The sequence below is a fragment of the Astyanax mexicanus genome, chromosome 25, assembly GCF_023375975.1.
Source record: "Astyanax mexicanus isolate ESR-SI-001 chromosome 25, AstMex3_surface, whole genome shotgun sequence".
Classification (NCBI taxonomy): domain Eukaryota; kingdom Metazoa; phylum Chordata; class Actinopteri; order Characiformes; family Acestrorhamphidae; genus Astyanax; species Astyanax mexicanus.
Window position 1 is genome coordinate 7369533 of NC_064432.1, and position 23649 is coordinate 7393181.

Consider the following 23649-nt stretch of genomic DNA (forward strand, 5'->3'; position numbering starts at 1 on the left):
TAAATGTGATTTCTGTGTTTTTTTTTTTTTTTATGTAAAGCGGAGCTTCTTTAAAGCAGCAGCGTTAAATCATCCAGATGTCATATAAGTGTGCTGTGTGACATTTTCAGAATGAGTGAGAAATATGAAAATTATCCCCCCTTTAGCCCCTCCCCTAACACACACACACACACACACACACACCGGCCCACCCCCCGCATAGAAACTGAATTATTAAGCCGGCCCCACGCTCATTTGCATAAGTAAGCCCACCCCTGTCCTGACTGAAATACAAATGTATGTATATATGCATGTGACAGAGCACCACTTTATTACAGCATGATTTAATATGCAGTGTGTGTGTGTGTGTGTGTGTGTGTGTGTGTGTGTGTGTGTGTGTTTGGAAAGAAGGGGGGGTCATTTTAATATTTCTAACTTAATCTTTCTTTCATCTTTTCTTTTTTCTTGCTCTCCAAATCCATTCTCTCTCTTTTATTGCTCTCCTTCTTTCTATCCTTCTTTCATACTCTTTCTCTGTTTCCTTCTCTCTATCTCTTTCTTTTTCTATTTCTTATTCCCCTTCTGTCTCTTCCACTTTCTCTCAAGTTGTTTCTTTCATTCTTTCTATTTCTCCCCAACTTTCTCATTTTCTATTATTCAATCTCTCTCTCCCTCTTCCATTTCTATTCCACACTCTTTCTTCAATTCTCTTCTATATCTCATCTCTTTCCCCTCTCTTTTGCTTCCCCGTCCCTTCGCTATTCTATCGTTTATTCTCTTTTTCTCATGTCTCTGTTTTTCTTTTCCCTTTTTTCTTTGTTCTTTTTTTCTTTTTTATTTCACACTCTCCCTCTGTCTTTCTTTTGTTCTTACTTTTTGTTCTCCTCCTCTTCTTTCCTTTCTCCCACTCTCTTTGTCTCTGTATCTTTCTTTTTTCCTTTTTTCCTTTCACTTATGTCTCTCTTCTCTTCCCTTCTTTTACTTCTACTTACTTCCTTTCACTTCTTTTTCTCCTTATCTTTTTCTTCTTTCAATCTTTCTATTTCTCCCCCAACTTTCTCATTTTCTTTTAATCAATCTTTCTTCGATTCTCTCTATCCCTGTATCCCTTACCAGCTCTCCCTTATTCCCTTCTCCCATCTTTCTCTCTGTTTCTACTATCTTTCTTTACCTTTCTCCTTCTCTTCTTCTCTCTCTCTTTCTTAATCGGTTTCTTTCATTTTTCTTTCTTTTTCTGCCTCAGCTCTGTCCTTTTTCATTCAGTCTCCTTCTCTCTTTGTCCCTGTCCGTTTTTCTCTTTATTCCACTTCTTTCTCTCCCTTTCTTTTCTTCTTCCCCTTGTTTCCTTTTTTCTTTTTTCTGTCTTTTTATCTTCTCTTTCTCCTGCTTTTTTCTTTTTCTTTCTATCTTTCATTCTCCTTCTCTTCCCTTTTTCCCACTGCTTTTCTATATCTTTCTTTCTCTTTTTTCCACTTCTGTCCCTCTATTTCTTGTTCTTCTTTTATTTTTTCCTTTTTCTTTTCCTTTCACTCTGAATGAAAGAAGAGAAAAGGAGAGATTCTGTCCTTTTCTCTTCTTTCATTCTCCCCTCTTTTTCTTCTCTTCTCTCTCTTTCTTTTTCTCTCTCAATATCTCCTCTTTCTTCTTTCCCGCTGTCTCGTTCTTTCTTTTCCACTTCTTTCTCTCTATTTCTTTTTCTTCTTCTCATATTTTCTTTTTGTTTTTTTTTCTTTCACTCTTTCTTTTCTGTCTTTTTCTCTTTTTTTCCTTTTCACACTTTTTCTTTTTTTTCTCTCTTTTATTCTCCCCTGTCTTTTTCTTTTTCTTCCTCTCTTTCTCTCAACGTCATCCTCTCTTTCTTCTTTCCTACCATATCTGCTTTTATCTTTCTTTCTTTCTTTCTTTTTCTTCTCAGTCTTTCTTTCCTCAGACTGTCTTTCTTTTTTTATTTCTTACTTTCTTCTCGCTGTCTTTCCTCTCTTTTTCTCTTCCTCACTTTGTTTCCTTTTCTCTCTATTTTTTTAATTCTCTGACTCTTTGTCTTCCTCTTTTTTCATCTTCTCCTTTTTGTCTCTTACACAACACTCCACTCTCTCTCTCTCTCTCTCTCAATGTCTCCATCTCTTTCTTCTATTTCTCCCACTCTCTCTCCTTTTCTTTCTCTCTCTCTCTCTACTCTTTTCTCTACCCCCCCCCCCCTGACTCTCTCTCTCTCTCTCTGTGTAATGATAGATGTGTAGTGTAGTTAAAACGTATGCAAATGAGACAGCTGGCATCACACACACACCATGTGACCTGTCAAGGTGGGGGTGGGTTCAAAGACGACGCACTGCAGTGGGGAACCCTCCACACACACACACACACACACACCACTCCATTCCTGGAATAATCCCTTTTATGTTTTTTCTCCTCTCTCTCATCTGTTTCTCCTCTCTTTCATTTCTCTCTCTCTCTGTCTCTCTCTCTTTCTTTTTCAGGCCTGCAACACATTCCTCAAATACACTCTATAGCAGAGTTAAATTAACTCTTTTCTGGGAGTTTTCTGGCCTTTTTTATCCCATCTAGAGTAAAGTACAGCTCTCAGCTTGAGCTCATTTCACCATAAACTCTCCATAAAAATGCAATAAATTGTGTTTTTAAACTAATATTATTCAAAAACACTGTAATATTTTCAAACCCTGGAACATTTAGGAGAAAAAAAAGGCAACAAAAAGCATCATTACTGATTACAATAACAATTTCATACTCAACAAGTTCATGCTAGTGTATATTTTGTTCATTGCATGGCTCAACTTTAATCCTGCAATGCAGTATTCAGTGCTTTGCCAACAGTTTTCAACACTTCACAGTTCAGAAGATGGTAACTTGCTCTTATAGCCAACAACACGTCAGCTAGGCAAACAACCGTTATATAAAATACCATGAAACACCCAATGAAAGGGAGCCCTGGTGGGCAAGACTACACACTGATGGTAAGCTGGGTTTGGGTGACTCCCATTCAGTTCAGAAATTTAGCCAGAATTGACGTCTCTAGTGGCTCCAGGTGGTGCAGTGGAGAAAGTATATGCCGCTACAATATAAGTCGAGGACTGTGCTGGTTCCATGCTTTCGTCCAGATCATGCTGCTTGGCACCAGCGGCCAGAGTCTTAGAGAAAGCACAATTGGCCATGCTCTTTCTGGGTGGTTAGATGGCGCTCTCTCTCTCTCACCACTAGAGTTTACCAAATTAAGAAAAAAATGTCTGGAATATAAGCAAGAGGAAGATGGATGATCACAAGCCATCAAACCATCAAACCAAGCTGAACTGCTTGAATTTTTGCGCCAGGAGTGTAAAGAGCATAAAGTTACCCAAAAGCAGTGCGCAAGACTGGTGGAGGAGGAGAACTGTGATAAAAAAAATAACAGAGTTATTCCACTAAATCTTGATTTCTGAACTCTTAAAACCGAATTCTATGAATATAAACTTGTTTTCTTTGCATTGTTTGAGGTCTACAAATAAATGCTCTGAATAAAGATAATATTTTTAGTTTGAATTTGGGAGAAATGTTGTCTGTAGTTTATAGAATAAAACAACAATGTTTATTTTACTCAAACATAAACCTATAAATAGCAAAATCAGAGAAATTGATTCAGAAACTGAAGTGCTCTTTTCTAATTTTTTCCCCCCAAAGCTGTATAATATATATATATACACATAAACAGAAGATACCATGTGTTAACTTCTTTACCTCCCTCACTCTCTCTCTTTCTCTCTCTCTCTTTCTCTCTCTCTCTCTCCCTGTTTAAATATAAAAGAGCTGAAGGTCAGAGTAGTGAGATCTAATCTAATACTTGTGTCTTCTTTGACTACCACACACACACACACACACACACAAGCGTATGTGTGATTGGACGAGCACATAAACACAGATTCTCCTCTCTAAGAGTGTGTTTGTGTGTGTGTGTGTGTGACAAGAAGACCAGCAGCAGGTATCCAGCAGGAAGTCTGCCAGAGTGAAGCTGCCAGCTCACATGAATACACACACACACATACACACACACACACACAAACACACACACACACACATTCCAGCAGACTGCGTTGGCATTGTGAAGATTCTCTCCTGCCAATGTATGCTATCTCTCTCTCTCTCTCTCTCTCTCTCTTTCTCTCAGCAGATGAGGAATTTGAGGTTGTTGAGTTCTGACCTGCCAAATTCTACCTGACATCTGTGTGTGTGTGTGTGTGTGTGTGTGTGTGCGTGTAAAACTGTACAGTACCTTTCATTACAACACAATGAGCTCACTAAGTGTGTCACACGTTTGCTCGGAGCGACGTGGCGCGCCCATCAAACCAGCCCACAGAATATGTTTAATAAATGTATGTAGGTTAAATCTTCAGATGCTGGAGGACTGGGACCCACACAAACCATCACATTTAATAACCTTAAACAGCACAAAAACGGCTCGGATACTAAAATAAAACACCCCCCGCCCACCCCCACCCGTTCATGCAGCCAATCCCGTTCACGCAGCTTGCCACCAGCTGCCGGAGCCCAGAGAGAGCACACAGTTGGCCTTGCTTTCTCTGGGTGGATAGAGATGCTGTTTCCCCTCATCACTCCAAAGGGTGATGTCGATCAGCACAAGGCTGCATCTGTGAGCTGATGTATCGGAACCGAGTCGCTGCTGCGCTTTCCTCTGAGCGTTAGTGCTGTGATGCTACTCGGCAATGCTGCACCATTTAATAACCTTAAACAGCACAAAAAAAACGCTCAGATACTAAAATAAAACACAAGAATAGAAAATAAAATCACATTGCTGAGCGGTCCAAAACGCTGCCACTATGATCGGGAGATTGATGGTTTGACTCCCGTTCATGCAGCTTGCCACCAGCTGCTGAAGGGTGATGTGGATCGGCACAAGGCTGCATCTGTGAGCTGATGTATCAGAACCGAGTCGCTGCAGTGCTTACCTCCGAGCGTTAGCGCTGTGATGCTACTCGGCAATGCTGCACAAGCAGCAGTTCAAAAAGAGGCGGAGTCTGACTTGACACATGTATTGGGGGATATACAGCTAAATGGTTTAAAAAAAATCAAACAAAATATATATATATATATATATAAAAATCAGAGCACACCTGGCTCTTAAAGGGAATGGCAAGTGGCCCACTGATTTATTTATTTAACATTAAACCCAAAACATAGCCTTGCAGGGTGTACTTTTTAAATCTTCAGATGCTGGAGGACTGGGACCCACACAAACCCATCACATTTTATAACCTTAAAACGATAGATAGAGATAGAGATGCTGTTTCCCCTCATCACTCCAAAGGGTGATGTCGATCAGCACAAGGCTGCATCTGTGAGCTGATGTATCGGAACCAAGTCGCTGCTGCGCTTTCCTTCGAGCGTTAGCGCTGTGATGCTACTCGGCAATGCTGCACCAGCAGCAGTTCAAAAAGAGGCGGAGTCTGACTTGACATGTGTTGGGGGATATACACCTGGCTCTTAAAGGGAATGGCAAGTGGCCTACTGATTGGTTTATTTCACATTTAACCCAAAACATAGCTTGCAGGGTGTACTTTTCCCGTCGTTACGATAGCAAAGACACACTGACAGATGGCTCATCTATATACAGTAGATTGCTAAAATAGTGTCTCGTGTCTGTTTACATTAGCTTAGCTTGTTCAGAATTAGCCTAAAACATGATGGACAGCACGTTGATTGTTGCTGTCTAGATTACTAACATTTTTTACAACTTAATTACATTTTACTCTCACATTGCAGAACACAGCAGTACACAGAACACAGTATTCAGCTGTACTTCAGCTAACAGAGAACGTTTTAACAATGTTTAGCAGTGTTCAAAAGGGTTTTAAAAAGGTTAGCTGCTAACATTACCGATGTAATGTTCTAGGAATGTTTTAAAAATGTGTAACATACGTAATGATGGGCTGCAAAACAATGTTTTAAGAGCGTTTCTTTAATAACGTTCCCAGCTAAACAAATGCTAACTATGGAAGCGTTAAAATTAGCATTCAGAAAAAAAAACTATTATATAACATTGACACAAGGGATGGACGTTGCGGCAACGTTTCCAGAACATTTAAACACGTAAAATAAAACTTTGGGAGATTGAACGTTCAGAAAATGTTGGAACGCTGGAATGCTTGTTGTCTTCTTCATTTTATTATTATATTATTTTGTAGAAGGTTTGATCGCCCCCTACTGGGCTGGTTGAGTGGTATTGCAAAAAAAAAAATTGGTTCTTCATTTGACTAGATGGTAAAATTGTATAGGTTTTTTTTTTTCTTCACCAAGTAAAAAATAATTCTGTATGCCCACTGGTGACATCCCACATTCGATAATAAGTTACTGTTGTTTAAAAAATAGACAGATTTTGTCTTTTTCTGCATGTTTGAAACATTTATATCCAATAAAACGTTAACGTTTATTTTCTTTCTGTAGCACGAAGTATACTGTTGCGATAAATACTCCGTAATACAATCGTATTATTTTACGTAGACCAGTGAACAAGAAAATGGACAGTTGCTGAAGCAAAGACTCCACCACCATTTTCTCCTTGAGATCCTCCAAACCCAGAGACAGGGACAGTTTATAAAAAATAAAAAAAAGAGGTTCTGTGGTGTTTGGATGTAATCGATTAAAAAACTGTGCAGAGATCAGGCTTTGTAGGCCAAACCGAAACCATCTGAAGGAGGATCCAGAGCCAAAAGCCGATCTGCCGCACTGACAGAGCTAAAACGGCTCTGACTTTATTATCAAACATTGTGTGTACGCTTTTACGGCCACGACTGAAGAGCTTCCAAGGAGCCAGAAGAAGAGCAATATCGCTTGGACCGAGGGTTTGCGAGATGGCTTTCATACTGGGGGTGCAGAAGGCAATGAGTTGGAGTAGGAGATGGAGAGCTGGGAATTTGGGGATGGAGATTTCGCAAACATCCACCAGGTTCCAAGTATTGAAGACCAGGGTCTACTAGAGAACATGGATAATGGATAAAGGATAAGTGTTATCAAGCAGTTGAGAAACAATTTGATATTTTGGTGCTTCTAGTAACTAGAGATCAAGAGATCTAGTAGATGTAGTAGATGTTGGCCAGTTTCTGCAATTTGGGAAAAGAGATAAAGTGATTTACTACACTGCCAATGGTTTTGGGAAGGCTTTCCACATGGTTTAGGAGTGTATTTATGGGAATTTCTGCCCAATCTTTCTGGTTGAATCGCATTCTAGGGTTGAATCTCTAGCTTGCTGAAGCGTTAAAAGTTCCTTTCACTGGAAATAAAGGGCCCAACTTCTGAAAAAATAAAAAACACCCTCTGTCTATAATCCCCCCTCTACCAAACTTTACACTTGGTACAATGCAGTCAGACAAGTAACTTTCGCCTCGTTCATCTGACTACAAGACATGGGAGGACTACAAGTCCATTGGTGCCGTGCTTTACACCACTGCATTCAATGCTCTGCATTGCACTTGGTCAAGTACAGCAAGGTTGCAGATGCTACTGTTCTTCAGCTAATCAGAAAGCCACATGAAGCCATGAAGAAGGCTTGTAGCAATTGACTCTGCAGAAAGTTTGTGGCTGATTTGCTGTCCCTCCCAATGCCGGTCACTTTGTTATAATATCACTGACAGTTGACTGTGGAATCTTTAGCGGAGAGGAAATTTAACGACTGGACTATTTGCAGAGGTGCTGCATCCTATCAAGTTCCTGAGCTCCTGAGAGTGACCCATTCTGTCACGAATAATAATGAATTTCTGCACCACCTGATTCCTTTCTGAATAAGACATACAATGCCCTAAAGTTAACTAGTTCAGTAGCAGTTACCGACATCTCAAGTCTCCCTGAGAGAGGGTTCTGATTGGTCTGTTCACTGCACAGACTCTGTGAGTGAGCCAATCAGTTTGCAGTGTGGGCGGGCAGTTTTTTTTCCCCCCTCCTGGACTTCGGGATTCAATAAGTAGGAGCATCATGGCTCCCATCAAAACTCATTTCTCATCTCACTACTCTAAAGTATATCCACGTCTGGTAAAAGTAAAAAACAATGAAAAAGTCTTGCCCGCTGTTGTCCATTGGTGTGCATTTTTTTTTTTTTTTGACCTAGGATTGGGGTGGGGGGTTCCATGAAATAAATTTTTGCAACTTGGGATGTCTGCAGTAAGGTTGCTGAGCTTTCCACTGCTATAATAGTTATATCTGTATCGGGTGCATAAATGAAGGGTTGTTTTCAGAATAGTCTGCCCTTTTTACCCTCGAAACTAAGATTTTAAATACTTTTGGCACATCAGGCACAGCGGGTGATAATCCCGTCCCAGAGACCTCTTCTTGTCACCTGTTAAAACCAACAGTCAAGATACAGTATCAGGCAAAATCCTTGCATCTCTAGAGAAAACACATATTTTTGAACTACCGAGTTGCAACACAGCGCTAACGCTCAGAGGAAAGCGCAGCGACTCGGTTCTGATACATCAGCTCACAGATGCAGCCTTGTGCTGATCCACATCACCCTTTAGAGTGATGAGGGGAAACAGCGCCATCTACTGTACCCACTGACTGTTTATCATATTCATTAGATGTCAGAATGCAACAAAGCCACAATTTTCCAGCTTGATCTCTTTATATTTTCACTTTTTATTTTCTGTCTTCTTTGTTTTGTTTTTTGTTTGTTTGTTTTTTTTAATAGGTAGTTAACCCAAGTTGACAGGGTGGACAAATAAGTCCTGCACACTTTTAAACAGTACCTTGATACAGTAATTTTATGATGACAGCTACATGTATAAAAAATAAATGCCTACATAAAAAATATAAACATAAACAATCTTTAAAACCTTAAAAAAAATATATAAAATGAAAAACATACTCTGTTATATTTAACCTCGTAAAATCATTTAACGGCAGACATGGAGAAAACAACAAATAAAACTGTATAAAAATGTACAAAAAGTACTTTAACGTTTAGTAATAATTTTGCTATATACGTGTAATAATGTGTCTCGATCAGGTTCTTCTAATCCAGAGACGTTTTTGATGTTTTTGATCTTTTTGAAGTTGCTGGAGAAGACATGGCTACATGTCTCTTAGGAGGCGGCTGTGTTACAGGTGCGAGACACTGGTCCTCTGCTTCCTGCAGACAGAAAAGAGAGAGAGACAGAGAGAGAGAGAGAGAGAGAGAGAGAGAGAGAGAGAGATAGACAGATTACTTGTGGCATTTGCTGCAGAAATCCCCGATCAGACCGAGCCGAGTTCTCACCTCGAGGTCCGAAGTCTCTCATGTAGCAGTTTGTGCAGTAGGGCTTCTCATCATGCTGCAACAAAAAAAAAAAAAACATAGCAAACGTCTGTTAGAGGAGGACTGTCTTATTAGAACATTTACTAATGTTTTGAAAAGGTTTCAGAAGATTATTCTGTGACTTTACAGAAATAATGTTCCAGAAACATTCTTAAAACGTGTGGCATAATAAGACTGAACATTCTAGGAATTTTAACTGTAACATTTAAAAATGTTAATTAAAATATTTCTAAGAACATCCAGAAAACCTACCAAAAAACGAATTAACATTTAAAAGTGATAAACAAAAGATTTCTAGGAACATCCAGAAAACTTGACAGAATGAATGTTTAAAGAATGTTACTGTAACATTAAAAATATTTCTAAGAACATCCAGAGAAATTGACAGATTAAACAATTCTAGGAATGTTATCTGTAACATTTAAAAATGATAAATTACATATTTCTAAGAACATCTAGAAAACTTGACAGATTAAAAGTTCTAGGAACTTTAACATTTAAAAACTTGAAATAAAATATTTCTAAAAACATCTAGAAAACTTGACAGATTGAACGTTCTAGGAACATTAACTGTAACATTTGAAACCATTAAATAAAATATTTCTAAGAACATCCAGAAACTTGACAGACTGAATGTTTTGGGAATGTTAACTGTAACATTTAAAAATGTTAAATTACATATTTCTAAGAACATCCAGAGAAATTGACAGATTAAACAATTCTAGGAATGTTAACTGCAACATTTAAAAATGTTAAATATTATTTCTAAGAACATCCAGAAAACTTGACAGATTGAACTTTCTAGGAACGTTAACTGTAACATTTAAAAGCATTAAATAAAATAATGTTTGAGTACATCCAGAAAACCTGACAGATTGAACGTTCTAGGAACGTTAACTGTAACATTTAAAAATGTTAAATATAATATTTCTAAGAACATCCAGAAGACTTGACAGATTGAACGTTTTAGGAGCGTTAACTGTGACATTTAAAAATGTTAAATAAACAAAGCTAAACTAACTAAGATGTGATAAGTGTACATAAGTGTAATTGTCTACAAACTCAACATTTCTATGAAAACATATTTCATCGACTTTATAGCCTAGCCGGTGTTTTTCTTTTAAAATAAAACTGGATCATTTTAGCCATCGTTCACTATTGATCACTGGCAATGCCAGAAATCTGGTCTCAAATATGGTGGAACATATTAAATTGTAATTATATATATTTTGTATGTATTTACCTCTGCATGTTGTCCTGGAGTGAGCTGTCTCTTACACTTGTGGCACTTCAGGCACAGCGGGTGATAGTCCCGTCCCAGAGACCTCTTCTTCTCACCTGTTGAAACCAACAGTTATCAGATATCAGAAAAACTCTTGCATCTCTAGAAAAAACGCTTCTTTTTGAACTACTGAGTAGCATCACAGCATTAACGTTTGGAGGAAAATGCAGCGACTTGGTTCTGATACAGCAGCTCACAGACGCAGCCTTGTGCTGATCGACATCACCCTTTGGAGTGATGAGGGGAAAGAGCGCCATCTACTGTACCCAAAGAGAGAGCAAAGCCAACTGTGCTCTCTCGGGGCTCTGGCAGCTGATGGCAAGCTGCATGAGTGGGATTTAAACCAGCGATCTCCCGATCATAGTGGTAGCCCTTTAAAATGCTGGACGACTCTAAATAAGTGTTTTCACACGGCTTGTTTAGTTGATCCGGACTTGAAATCGGTTTGAATCCCGGATCAGGCTGCTTGCCAATTGCAGCAGGAGTCCAAAAGAGACTCCCTTATCACTTCTAGTCTAACGCTGGTCAGCCAGCACAGGCATCTGTTAGCTGATGTGTCATAGCTGTGCTGCAGCGCTTTCCTCTAAGTGTGCTGTGATGCTCCCGAGTGATGCTGCATTAGTGGTAGTTGGAAAAAAGGTAGAAATCAAATGTATTAATGTATGAATTGGAGAAGGCGTGTCCTAGTCTTCACCTTTGTAGTATTGGGAGTATTGCTAGTGATATGCTAATAAGAATTCTAGGAATTCCTAGCAATTGGGTGTGGTATTTGTGGTATTTGACCTTCCAAAGTAGAAAGACAATTACAAAAAAGATAGTCCAAAGCAGCACTACGGAAATCGTGCAACCCCAATTTTGTGAGGTGTAACGTGTGTGTTGGGGTTCAAACAAGACATCTTCAAAGCAAGACCTTGATGCACTGTCCTGATCAAAGAACGATGCCCACATAAACTCACTCACACCCCAACATAACCTTCAACTAATCTCAGATCTCCTCAGAAAATGGCTTGAGTTGTTACAGGTTTCATGTTACAGGTTGGACTGGTTGACCATTCCCCCGTTGGGTCTCCATCTTGGCTTAGCGCTGATGTATATCTTCTCCAGCCAACTGTCCAAACCAAACCCCAGAATTCTCAAAGCCCCCAAAAAACCAACGTTCCAGGGACACTCCTCCTTGGCCCGGAGCTAGCTGTTAGCTTCCGGAGCTAGCAGATTTTGGCTTGGGTTCTTCAAGCCGCCACGGCCATTAGCCTCGCAACTGCCAGTTTAAACAGTCACTCTCAGTCTCGCTCTGTCTTTCTCGAGCCAATTCCACTTCCTGCCACAAACCTCGAGCTCCAGCTCACTTCCTGTGCTCGCCTGACTCATGGAGCGACGACCTGACAGCAGCTAACACACACACATGCACAAATGCGAATAACCCAAGAGCCAGCCTCGTCTGGCCTAAATTTGCTCTACAAATAGATGCTGTTTACGTTTCGGACCAAAATATGAATCCCAGTGTATTAGGGAAGTAAAAATCACTAAATCGTCATAACCAGTCTACCAGATGGTTGTACTTTCTGTGTTTTAAAAACGTAGTTAAAACTGATTCTACGTCTTTGCCCACTGGGTCTTGTCGCATTCTCGCAGTTGTACAAAATTCTCTCTAGGAGCCCCACGAAAAAGTACCACTAAAAAATCGATGGTTTGTTCAATTTTAACAGAAATGTTTGGTGTCAACCTAAATATCAAAACCAAGTAGTGATGGACAACATCGTTATATCCAATCAAGGGGAATTTAATTGAGTAGAGACCTACCCAAACCAACCTCAACCTCAAATACCAAATGCCAGTTTGGAAACTCCAAAATTCTTCAGTTTTGAGTACTTTGGTCTCTCCATTTTCACAGATTGAAGCCTGGTCTTGGGTGTCTGGAAGTAACTGCCTGGTGGTGTTGCAAAACTTGGATAAATTAGCCTATTATTTCCTTATTAGCATCAAGATATTATCAACCCTACTTTTAACTACCCATTGGCTTTGCTTTATGAGCAAGGACCAAAGATTAAATTCGTAAACAGACAAATTTATTACAAGTGTTACCAGAGTTTCCATTTATATTCAAACCAGTTTCTTCATTCATAAAACATATTATCCAGTGCAAATTACCACTGAAACCACTCAGTCCACTAGCAACAGCATTTTCTTCCACGACTCCTCAGTCAGAGAGAAATCAGTGTGTTTCATTCTGAGGTAGATTAACTAGGTAGAGTTGTAAATAGGCTTGTTAACAGATATCTGAGCATGTTTCACCACAACAAACATCAAAATTTTCAACAAAAAGCAATTTTCACATCAAACAACAATGTAAACAACCAATAAATGCATTCTATGGCTTATTTTATGGTTATCCCATTCAATTCACTGGTGAATAGGATTGGGTTTCCCAAAATCATCCTCCAAAAAGTATGATAAAAAAAGTATGATACCGAAACGGTAGTGCAAGCATCACACTGTACACTTTGTGCAACATTTTACTCTACGATGCTGTTGGGAAACTAGGTCCAGCTTTGGTTACGTCATCTGGTGGAAGGAGGCTATAAGGATGGTGGTCCATCATGGCCTCATAAAACTCAGACAAAACAGAGTTTAAGTGAAGATCCGATGTCTTATTTACGTCTTATTGTCTTAAATAAAAAAGGGGAAAACGAGACATGCTATAAAAGTTTAAACGTACAGAAAGGTACTTCAAGGTACATCAAGGTCATGCAGTCAACATGCTAAGCATCTGCTGGCCAAGTCCTTCAACACTAAGGTCTAAGCGAATCAAATCTTGGGACAGAAACGGTCTGGAAGCAGCTGGACTCACCAAAATAGACGGGCTTTCCGCAGATGGGGCAGTAGCTCACCATGGCTGCAGCAACGCTAAAGAGAACATGCAGGAAATGCGCTAGCGCTCGAAAACGCAGCGCTCTGGAGGATGTGGCAAGACGAGGTGTGCGTTGACAGGAAGCGATTTAAAAAAAAAAGAAGAAGAAGAAAAAAAAAAACACCCAGAAAATTCAAACGAAAACATGATCTAGTTAAGTGGGGCGCAGAGGACGCTGTGATTGGGGCTAAGGCTTAAAACTGAGTTGATTATTATATGAAAAGAGTGATTTTGTTGTTTACTTATTGCGTAAAAAAAAACACACTGAATGTTCTTTTCTTATGATATTAAACTGTATTAATCTTGGGATCGTTGATTAATACAGTTTAAAAAGCGAGTTCAGCACATGAAAGTTCAGTAGATTAAAAGAACTTCCAGCAGAACCAAAAAACAGAGCTGTACAACGAGTTGATTCCAAAACCCCAAAACTGTTACATCACAGTCTTGACCCATTATACTTACACCACCAATATTTACCTAAACCCCTTTAGAAAGCCTTTCAAGAGCTAAAGCTGTGACCAGGCTCATTACCATGGTTTTCTTGGAAGCTAGAGCTAGGAAAGTGGGCGATTTTGGGCAATTTTTGGACAATCTAAGCTAGTGTTTGATGGTCAAAGTGGTTGCAAAAAGCTGATCAACCAAGTGAAACATTCCTTCTACCTATAAACTAGTTAGTTTACCATATTTTGACTGATTTTGGTCATCCTTGCCCATGCTGGTTGACCAACTTTGTCTTTCTGGTCATTCTTTCAATGGCAACCATACTAAAAAATATTTTTTTACATAGAAAAAAAACAGCCTGTCCATCTAAAACTGGTTGATTGGCTTAGCTGGCTCTTGACCAGTATAACCTAAACTAGATTACAACCCTGCTAAACAATCCAGCTCAAAACTACCTAAGGATTAGCGCTATGAAGAGTGGAAAACCAACAATACTTGGCTAGGAGTGATACCAATATGGCACCAGTATGCATAGGAGGAGAAACAGGTGTGTTCAATATTCGGGTGCTGAGCTTCCTGGTAGTGCCATGTGCAGTCAGTGTGAGGTGCATTCTGGGTATCGTAGTCCAAAGGCTGGAGATCACAGGTAGAGCTGAGTGAAAATGATCAAACCAAGCGAGTTAACCCTTTCAGTCCCTGCATCCTTTGCAATAAACATCATGTACTTTCTGGGGGGTTTTATGTTTTTATTTTATAAAAACTAATTGAGACCTGTTGTCCCAGTTGGTGGGGCTAACAGCTTAGCCCCGCCCACTGAACTGGGATAAAAAACAGATCATTCTGACTAGTCAAAAAGCACCAGATTTACATACCATTAATCACATCTTAACTTCCTTAGCTTAGCTTAGTTTAGCTTGGCTTAGCTTAACTTAGCTGGGGTGCTCTGCTAATATAATATACTAATTACACATAAGACTTATAAATAGCAGATTTAGATTAGATTAGCAAGTTAGCAACAGTGACTTGCAAAAGTATTCATACCCCTTTGAACTTTTTCACTAGTTGCCACTATTTGTTACAACCACAAACTTGTGGTAAATAAATGTATTTTATTGAGATTTTAAGTGATGGGCCAAACACAAAGTAGCACATAAGTACAAAGTGGAAATGATACATGGTTTTAATAAAAAAAAATCATCAATTGTCTTCAGAAGTCAGTTGATCAGTTATTAGAGTCCTGCAGCTGTGTGTAATTTGGTCTCAGTATAAATATATACACCTGTTCTGTGAAGACCTCTAGTGAACAAACAGTGTCATGAAGACCAAGGACCAAACTCAGCAGACAGGTCAGAGACAAAGTTGGGGAGAAGTTTAAAGCAGGGTTGGGTTATAAAAAATATCTCAAGCTTTGAGCATCCTGAGAAGCACTGTTTAATCAATCCATCATCCAAAAAAGAACCCAAAGAATAATTCCACAACTACAAACCTACAGATCGAGCAAGGAGAGCACTGATCAGAGAAACAGCAACTAAGAGGCCCATGGTCACTCTGGAGGAGCTGCAGAAATCCACAGCTCAGGTGGTACGATCTGTCCACAAGGCCACGGGCTGCAAAAGACTGAGAAGGAGATTTACTGTACCTTCCAGCAAGACAATGACCCTAAACATACAGAGCCAGAACAAAGAATATTCATGTGTTGCTAGAATGGCCCAGTCAAAGTCCTAAAGACCTAAATCTCTTTGAGTTTCTGAGGCAAGACAGGATAAAATTGCTGTTCACAGACACTCTCCATCCAACCTGGCTGAGCTTGAGCTGTTTTGCAAAGAAGAATTGACAAAAATCTCAGTCTCTAGATGCTCAAAGCTGGTAGAGACAAACCATAAAAAAGACTTGCAGCTGTAATTGCATCGAAACACGAAGCAAAGACACACAAAGCTAAATGGCTGCACTCAAAATGACACCATATTTTTTTTCATATTGCCTTTGGTCTCAAACTGCACGTTTTAATCCATCACTCAAAAATGAACCCAAAGAATAATTCCACAACTACAAACCTACAGATCGAGCAAATAGAACACTGATCAGAGAAGCAGCAACTAAGAGGCCCATGGTCACTCTGGAGGAGCTGCAGAAATCCACAGCTCAGGCAGTGCGATCTGTCCACAAGGCCACAGGCTGCAAAAGATTTGAAACTGGGAAGGAGATTTACTGTACCTTCCAGCAAGACAATGACCCTAAACATACAGAGCCAGAACAAAACCAAAAAAAGACTTGCAGCTGTAATTGCGTCGAAACACGAAGCAAAGACACACCAAGCTAAATGGCTGCACTCAAAATGACGCCATATTTTATTGCCTTTGGTCTCAAACTGCATGTTTTAGCGAGACCACAGCGCAAGAGCTGTACGCTGGGTTATTTCAGGCTGCACTTCACACCTAGCGCTGTGGTCAGCGGTGGCTGCAGTCAGAAATCAGCAGTGGCGCTGAGAGAGGTGTGAGGTCACCCAGGGTTTTATTCACTGTTCACAGAGCAGGAGAGAGGCGATGAGAGGATTGGAGAGGAGAAGAGAGGAGAGAAAGAGAGAAAGTGAATGGAGGAAAGATACTGTAGAGAGAGAGAGAGAGAGAGAGACGGTTGGAGAGGAAGGGAGAGGATGAATAAAGGACTGAGAGATGGGCTTAGAGAGAGAGAGAAAGAAAAGAAGAGGATGTCAACAGGTCATATTTCATGAATCTTTTTTTTTTTCGTCCTTTTGACCCTCTGTCCTTTGTCAATGTGCTCTCTCTCTCTTTTTTTCTCTCTCTCATTCTCTTTATCTGTGTCTCTCTCTGGTGGATTAAACAGATCCAGGCTCCGGTGTGGGAGAGCCGCAGAAGAAACCGAAAACTAGAAACACTCTCACAAACAACGATGACATCACTAGACGAAGACCTTAGAGAGAAGGTTTTGCCTGTGTTTTGCCTGTGTGTGTACAGTACAGTATATAGGTCGGTTTCCCGAACAGTGATTAAGCCTAGTCTAGAGCAAGGTTATAATTGTTTATAATGTTTTATTATAGTTTAATTTTATTTCATTTATTTCAGAGGAAGGCGCAGTTCCGATACATCAGCTCACAGATGCCTTGTGCTGATCCACATCACCCTTTGGAGTGATAAAGGGAAAGAGTGCCATCTACCCCCGCCGATTGTGCTCTATTAGAGCTCCGGCAGCTTATGGCAAGCTGCATGACCGGGATTCGAACCAGCGATCCCCCGATCATCAGCGCTTTGGACCGCTGTATTAGCACTTTTATGTAGCGACATTTAAAAAAAAAAAAGCATTGTTACAGTTGAGTTCAGAAGGTAGATTACTTTCTATTTTTATCTTATGGAAGAATGGATTGAATATATTAACTAACTCTTACTATCCATCCATGTCCCTCTCTCTCTTTCTCTTTATTAAAAGAAAGGCTTTAGTTTAGTTGGCTAGACTATGCTAAAATGATCGAATCATGAATTCAACCATTTCAACATCAGCTGTGATTGGTCCACTGAGCCGTCCACACATTACCGACTTCTCGGTTTAAGAGGTTTTAAGGCCAGTTGTGCTCTCTCGGGGCTCCGGCAGCAGATGGCAAGCTGCATGACCGGGATTCGAACCAGTGACCTCTCAATCGTAGTGGCAGCACTTTAAGTCACAGGACCATTCGGCTCCCCTGTATTAGCACTTTTATGTCTGCATTGTGCCTTTATAGGATCCAGCAGCTCCCAGTGGTGTATAATGACATTTGGTGCATTTGGTTTGTATTTGGTTTGCAAGTGCTGCATTGTTGCTAGGTTGTTGGGTCCTGTGTGTGACATGTGAGTAATACATGGAGAGCTTCGGTTACAGTGCATTACCGGCTGATAACGGCACTTATGAAACGCCTTTCAGCCAATCACATTGCAGGGTCAGAACTAACTGTGGTATAATTATAAATATTAGAAAACATTGTATGCTTATACTGCTCGAAATGGAAACCGCTTTATGGTAAGCCGTAATTTCGCAAACTCTTTTGGGTCGCAACATTGATGTTGTGAATTTTTTCTCACTTTCTTGACCAAGCCTCCATCTATCAAATGTTTTTTCGATGATTACTTGCAATTTAGTGTGTCCCTGGATCTTTCTAGATGCATGGATCTTTCTAGAACGATCTTGAGCCTGCAGCATGCTGTGTTTGCCTGCTATTGTGTTCCGTTCCTGGCAACCGGGGTGTGGAAATGGGACTGGGGAATGGGCTCGGCCGTGCACTGAGCTGTTCTAATATGGAAACATTGTTCTAAAATGGTTTAACTTAATGGAAAGACAGGAAAATATGGTAACTTATGGATTATGTTATTGGCAAATACAAAAAATATTGTTATCGCTATCAGACATGAAAAAGTGAATCATGCCACCCCTACTAACAGCTACTTAAGCACTACTGAAACAGTGGTAAATAAGCATGTGTCCAACAGATGTTGCGTTGGTTAAATTTCTCATTTAGCCCGAAGCGCTCCTTTAAAAATGAACCATCTCAAGCCCGGCTAATTTACATATCCCTCTGCCTGTACACGTGTCAGATTTGCGTCTGCATTTGTAAATGAACACAGAGTGCACTGTTGGTGCATAACAACTACTCACCACACAACGCCACACCACACATCTGCATATATACATATATATATATAAATATATTTACTTTATTATATATTTACTGACTGTTTCCTAGGAATCCATACTTTACATACAGTACAAGTCATATTCAGTTTAATGATGTTTTACATTGAGAAATACATACAGAATTATTCTGTAAACAGAAAGCATTAAATAAACCAGATTTTTTTTTTTTTTAGATTCTTCCTCTAAGTACCACATTTAGCTTTGAGGACAGATCTGCACACTCATGGTATTTTAATCTCAGTATCTTCATGAGAAATCACCACAAACCACCTTTTCCATTTTTACTACATAATTGTTTTTATGCCCTTAATATGAATCTACAATGTAGAAAATAAAAAAAGGTGTGTCCAAACTTTTGACTAATAATATATATTTTTATATTTGTATAAGATGTATCATTAGATACTATTATTAAAGTAACATTAAAGTAATGGGTGAGCTGAACAGGTTTTCTCTCAGCTGAACAGGTAATCAGTAAGCTTCAGTAAGGTTGCTAAGCATAGCTGGGTAATTTACCACCACCACTAGCATAGAGGTAGAGATTTTTTTTTATTTATTTTGAATGTATATGTTAAAGCTACAGAGTAACACTCAGTATTGCTTGCCACCGTGAGTCAATCTGGCAACCCGCATGAGCATATCGATCGAGGAAAAAGGTTATAATTTACAATTAATTGCAGCAAATTGTTCTATTTGTATTTATATATCAATATATTTCCACACATATAGAGTTATCAAAGTATTAAACACCTCATAGACAATTTTTTTAAAGACAAAAAAAAAATCAGCTAAAATGTTTGGGATGTGAAGTTTTTTATTTTAGTTGAGAAAAACAAGAGATGCTAAGCTAAAATTACTTGGAAACATTAGACTTCACTACCAGTCACATGTGTTTTCTCTCAGTAAAAACATTTGCATAGTAAATCCGAATTCATCTGCTTCAAAAATGTTGCATCAAGCCCTTCAAATTTAACCCTTCTTTCGTTCAAAGTGTATGTCAGATTTATAGTATCAAAGTTTATTAAGTTTTTTAGAATATTTAACAGAAATCTTTTTTTTTCAGCTTCATTTTATTTAATTTTCCCTTTTAATTTTCCTGTTTTGAATGTGTCCACCCTTTCATGGCAAGCTGCACATGGCCGCTTGGAGCCTAGAAGGACTACAAGACGGATGCTGAGCTGGCTAATTTTCGACAGTTGTCCGCTCTGTCATTGTCCATCAACTTTCCAACTGTCCGAACATTAGCCAGCTCAGCATCAGCGTCTTGTAGTCCTTCTGGGCTCCCATCTGCCACCAAATATCAAACGCCAATATTTACTCATGTTTTACCACATCTCTGGTCATGGAGCTTTTTAGAAGGAAGCTAAATCTGCAGCACGCTGTGTTTTTTTACCTGCTATTGCGTTCTATACCTGGCAGCCCGTGGTGTGGAAATGCGGACTGTGGAATGGGCTGGGTACAGAAAAGTTAGTACAGAAAAAATCATGTATATTGCACTGACTGCATTAACTGTAAGTTATTAATGTTTAGTTTTAAATGTCAGGGCTCTCCGGATTCTAGCAAGGAGGTGTGGAAAGGATACTTTGAGCTGGATAACGGTGTAAAAAGTGATTTATCAGGGGCAAATTATGGAAAAATGCACCGTTTCAGTCAGTCTGAAGGGTGTTTGGACAGACTGTTAATATTTCTGGATTTCAGAACGCTGTGGGAGAATGGAGGAGTGCTATTCATCAAAAGGTAAGTAAGTTTTATCATGATTTATTTCAACAAAAGTTCTCCTTTAAAGTAAGGATTTGTTATTAGCTTTCTTTAGCTGTTAGCAACACTAGCAACATTAGCACTGAGACCCACTCAGAGCCATATATCACCACTTTAAACAGTGAACACTTTAAATATGTTGCACTGGTGTGACACAGAGTGCACAGAGTTTATCAGCACGGGCCTAAAGAACTGCATTACCCATAAGGCCTCAGCAGGAGCTTTGCCAAAAACCAGAGCCAGGAGCCTCTCCAGTCTTTTTCTGTAGTCGCTGTGCTGCCAAACCGCCGTGGGGAAGGAGGGAGAGCGGAGGGGGATGAGGGGAAGAGAGAGAGAGAGAGAGAGAGAGAGAGAAGATGAAGAGGAACGAAGGAGTGTCTCTTCCTCCCTGGATTGGCTTGGCGCTGGGGAACTAACCCAAATCCTGGTTTTGGAGCAAAAAGAGGAGGGAAAGAAAGAGCAGAAAGAACGAGAGCGAACGAGCTAGTGCTTATTCATCACATTCACTTTCTTTCTTCGGCTGTGGCTGACGGAAAAAAAAACAGCCGAGAAACAAAGCAGCGGTGCGAGACTTATGTCTCTCTGTCTGAGAGAGTGAAAGAAAAAGAGAAAGAGAGAGAAAGGGAGAGAAAAGAAAAAAAAAAGAATAAAAAGATCTCAGAGAAAAACAGTCCTAAAGCTCTCAGGAAGTTGTCACACGTTACTCTGGTACTACTGTTAACATACAGACATGTTATAGTGGCTTGCAAAAGTATTCATACCCCTTGAACATTTTTTTTTTTACATTTTGTCATCTTACAACCACAAACGTGAAGGTGTTTTATTGAGATATATGTTTTTTTTATGTGCAAAAGTATTCATCAATATAAAAAAAAGTGTATATCAATACTTATCAGTACAGCCATCTTTCACTGCGATTACAACTACAAGTTTATAAGGGGTATGTCTCAACCAGCTTTGTGCATTTAGAGACATATAGAGATTTTTTTGCCCATTTTCTTTGTGTAAAAAAAAAAAGCTCAAGCTCAGCGTCTTTAAACAGCATTTTTTAATTTAGGGATTTAGGGGATTTATGGGATTTAGGACTTTAGGACTTTGAGCTAAACCATTCCACTGTGGCTCTGGCTGTAGGTTTAGGGTCATTGTCTTGTGGGAAGGTCTCAAGTCTCGAGTCTTTTACAGCCTCCAACAGCGAAGTTTTCTGTCAGGATTGCTCTGTATTTATCTCCATCCGTCTTTTCCCATCTACTCTGACCAGCTTTCCAACCCTGTCCCTGCTGAAGAGAAGCATCTCTACAGCATGATGCCGCCACCACCATGTTTCACAGTAAGGATGGTGAGTTCGGGGTGATAATTAATGTTACATTTAGGCCACAAGTTTCAACTTTGCTCTGATCTGACCACAGAACCTTCTTCCACATGTTTGTGGTTGTAAAGAAACCAAATGTAAAAAAAATAAATGTTCATGTAGTGTGAATACTTTGCAAGCCACTGTATAATAATGCATATGGGATTATATAATACAAAGGTCTTTGATGTTATGCAGCCCTAATACATACATACTGTACATTATCTACAGATCAACAATAGTCCTCCACCAGTGGGGACAGGATGCTTTTGATGGACTGTTCTCACTGTGTCTTTCTGTGACACTAATTTTTGGGTTTTCATTGGCTGTAAGCCATAATAATCATCAACAAAAAAAAGAAATAAGCGCTTAAAATAGATCACTATGTGTGTAACACATCTACAGGGGTTGGACAATGAAACTGAAACACTTTTTCATTTTAGTGTGGGAGGTTTCATGGCTAAATTGGAGCAGCCTGTTGGCCAATCTTCATTAATTGCACATTATTGCACCAGTAAGAGCAGTAAGAGTGTGAAGGTTCAATTAGCAGGGTAAGAGCACAAAATAGTTTTTTTCTCAAAATATTGCAATGCACACAACATTATGGGTGACATACCAGAATTCAAAAGAGGACACATTGTTGGTGTTCGTCTTGCTGGCGCATCTGTGACCAAGACAGCAAGTCTTTGTGATGCATCAAGAGCCACGGTATCCAGGGTAATGTCAGCATACCACCAAGAAGGACCAAAGAACCACATCCAACAGGATTAACTGTGGACGCTGTAAGAGGAAGTTGTCTGTAAGGGATGTTCATAAAACCCCGGCTGCCCAAATTACGGCAGAACTCTCCTGTCTCTACCAGAACTGTCCGTCGGGACAATAAACTATTGCGGTCTAAAACCAGGAGTTTCACATTTTGAACTTAATTACTGGAATAACTGAAGTAACTTTTCAATGATATAATTTTTTTTTACATGCACCTGTACTTAAAGCTACAAAACACCACCCAATTAGTATCTGCTCTCTGGTGGTCTCTCCTGTGGGGGTCCTAACCATTGAATAACTAAATGGGTGAAAGAAGAATAATGTATAATGACTAAAGTACAGTATGCAGAGAAACAAATATAGAACTACAGTCTGTAAATTATAGAACTACAAATTGATCTTACAAGGTCAGAAAAGAGCTGAACTATTGGATATATGGGTGTAAAAACAAGGAGGTGGTCATAATGTTATGCTTGATTGGGGTGTATGCATTATATTTCAGAATTCCATATGGGATGTGTGTGTGTGCGACACACAGGTATGGAAACAAATGTGTGTGTGTGTGTGTGTGATAATTTTGAACAGAACTGGCAGAAGGTGTGGGCTTGTGGAAGAGATGTTGTGTCATAATGTTTGCACACCCGTCTCAGGTTGGCAACAGTTTTACTGGGTGTGTGTGTGTGTATGTGTGTGTGTGTGTGTGTGCTGTTATAATGTTTGCGAAGCTCAGTAGGCTTTGGCATCACACTCCAGGCCTCACAAAGACTTGAAAGCAGAAACAGTTTTCACACCTTTCTCATTATGCACTTGGCAAACGCTTGGGCCCTCTGATGTCAGCAGGGCTACGCTGCGTCCATACCGCTCAGGACGTCCCAACTAGAGCCCTATGGCCAGCCCACAACACATCACAACTCAACGTGGTAACTGTGATTAATCACACTTGTTCTTCCTAAGAAGCAAGTTTTTATAGCGGATATTTAAATGTAAATAAAATAATGAATGTAGGACATGTAAAATGCAATTATATTTATATTAGGGGTGTCAACGAAAAAAATAGTATATACTTGTATGTTTGAGGGGAGCTAAAGACCTTGATAAAATGGACAGAGGAAACATTTTTCCTCTACTATAAAAATCTCAGGAAGTTTTATTGAAGCCGTATTGCACACATGTTCACAATAGGGGGGATGACCATT

General features: G+C 39.6%; 3 protein-coding genes across 4 annotated transcripts in view; all 3 read right to left on the reverse strand.

The window, feature by feature from the left end:
• melk (maternal embryonic leucine zipper kinase) overlaps positions 1-23649 on the reverse strand; it is a 153651-nt gene that overhangs the window by 30955 nt on the left and 99047 nt on the right. The gene's annotated exons all lie outside the window — the stretch shown is intronic.
• Positions 1-23649, reverse strand: part of LOC103035206 (thymosin beta-b) — a 133152-nt gene that overhangs the window by 6316 nt on the left and 103187 nt on the right. The window lies entirely within an intron of this gene.
• Positions 8594-13548, reverse strand: zgc:195282 (LIM_TLP_like domain-containing protein). Its single transcript, XM_022681755.2, has 4 exons — positions 13402-13548; positions 10515-10609; positions 9233-9287; positions 8594-9106 (listed from the first exon to the last, which is right to left on the reverse strand). The coding sequence occupies exons 1-4, from the start codon at positions 13442-13444 to the stop codon at positions 9060-9062; spliced, it is 240 nt and encodes a 79-aa protein (XP_022537476.1). The 5' UTR covers positions 13445-13548; the 3' UTR covers positions 8594-9059.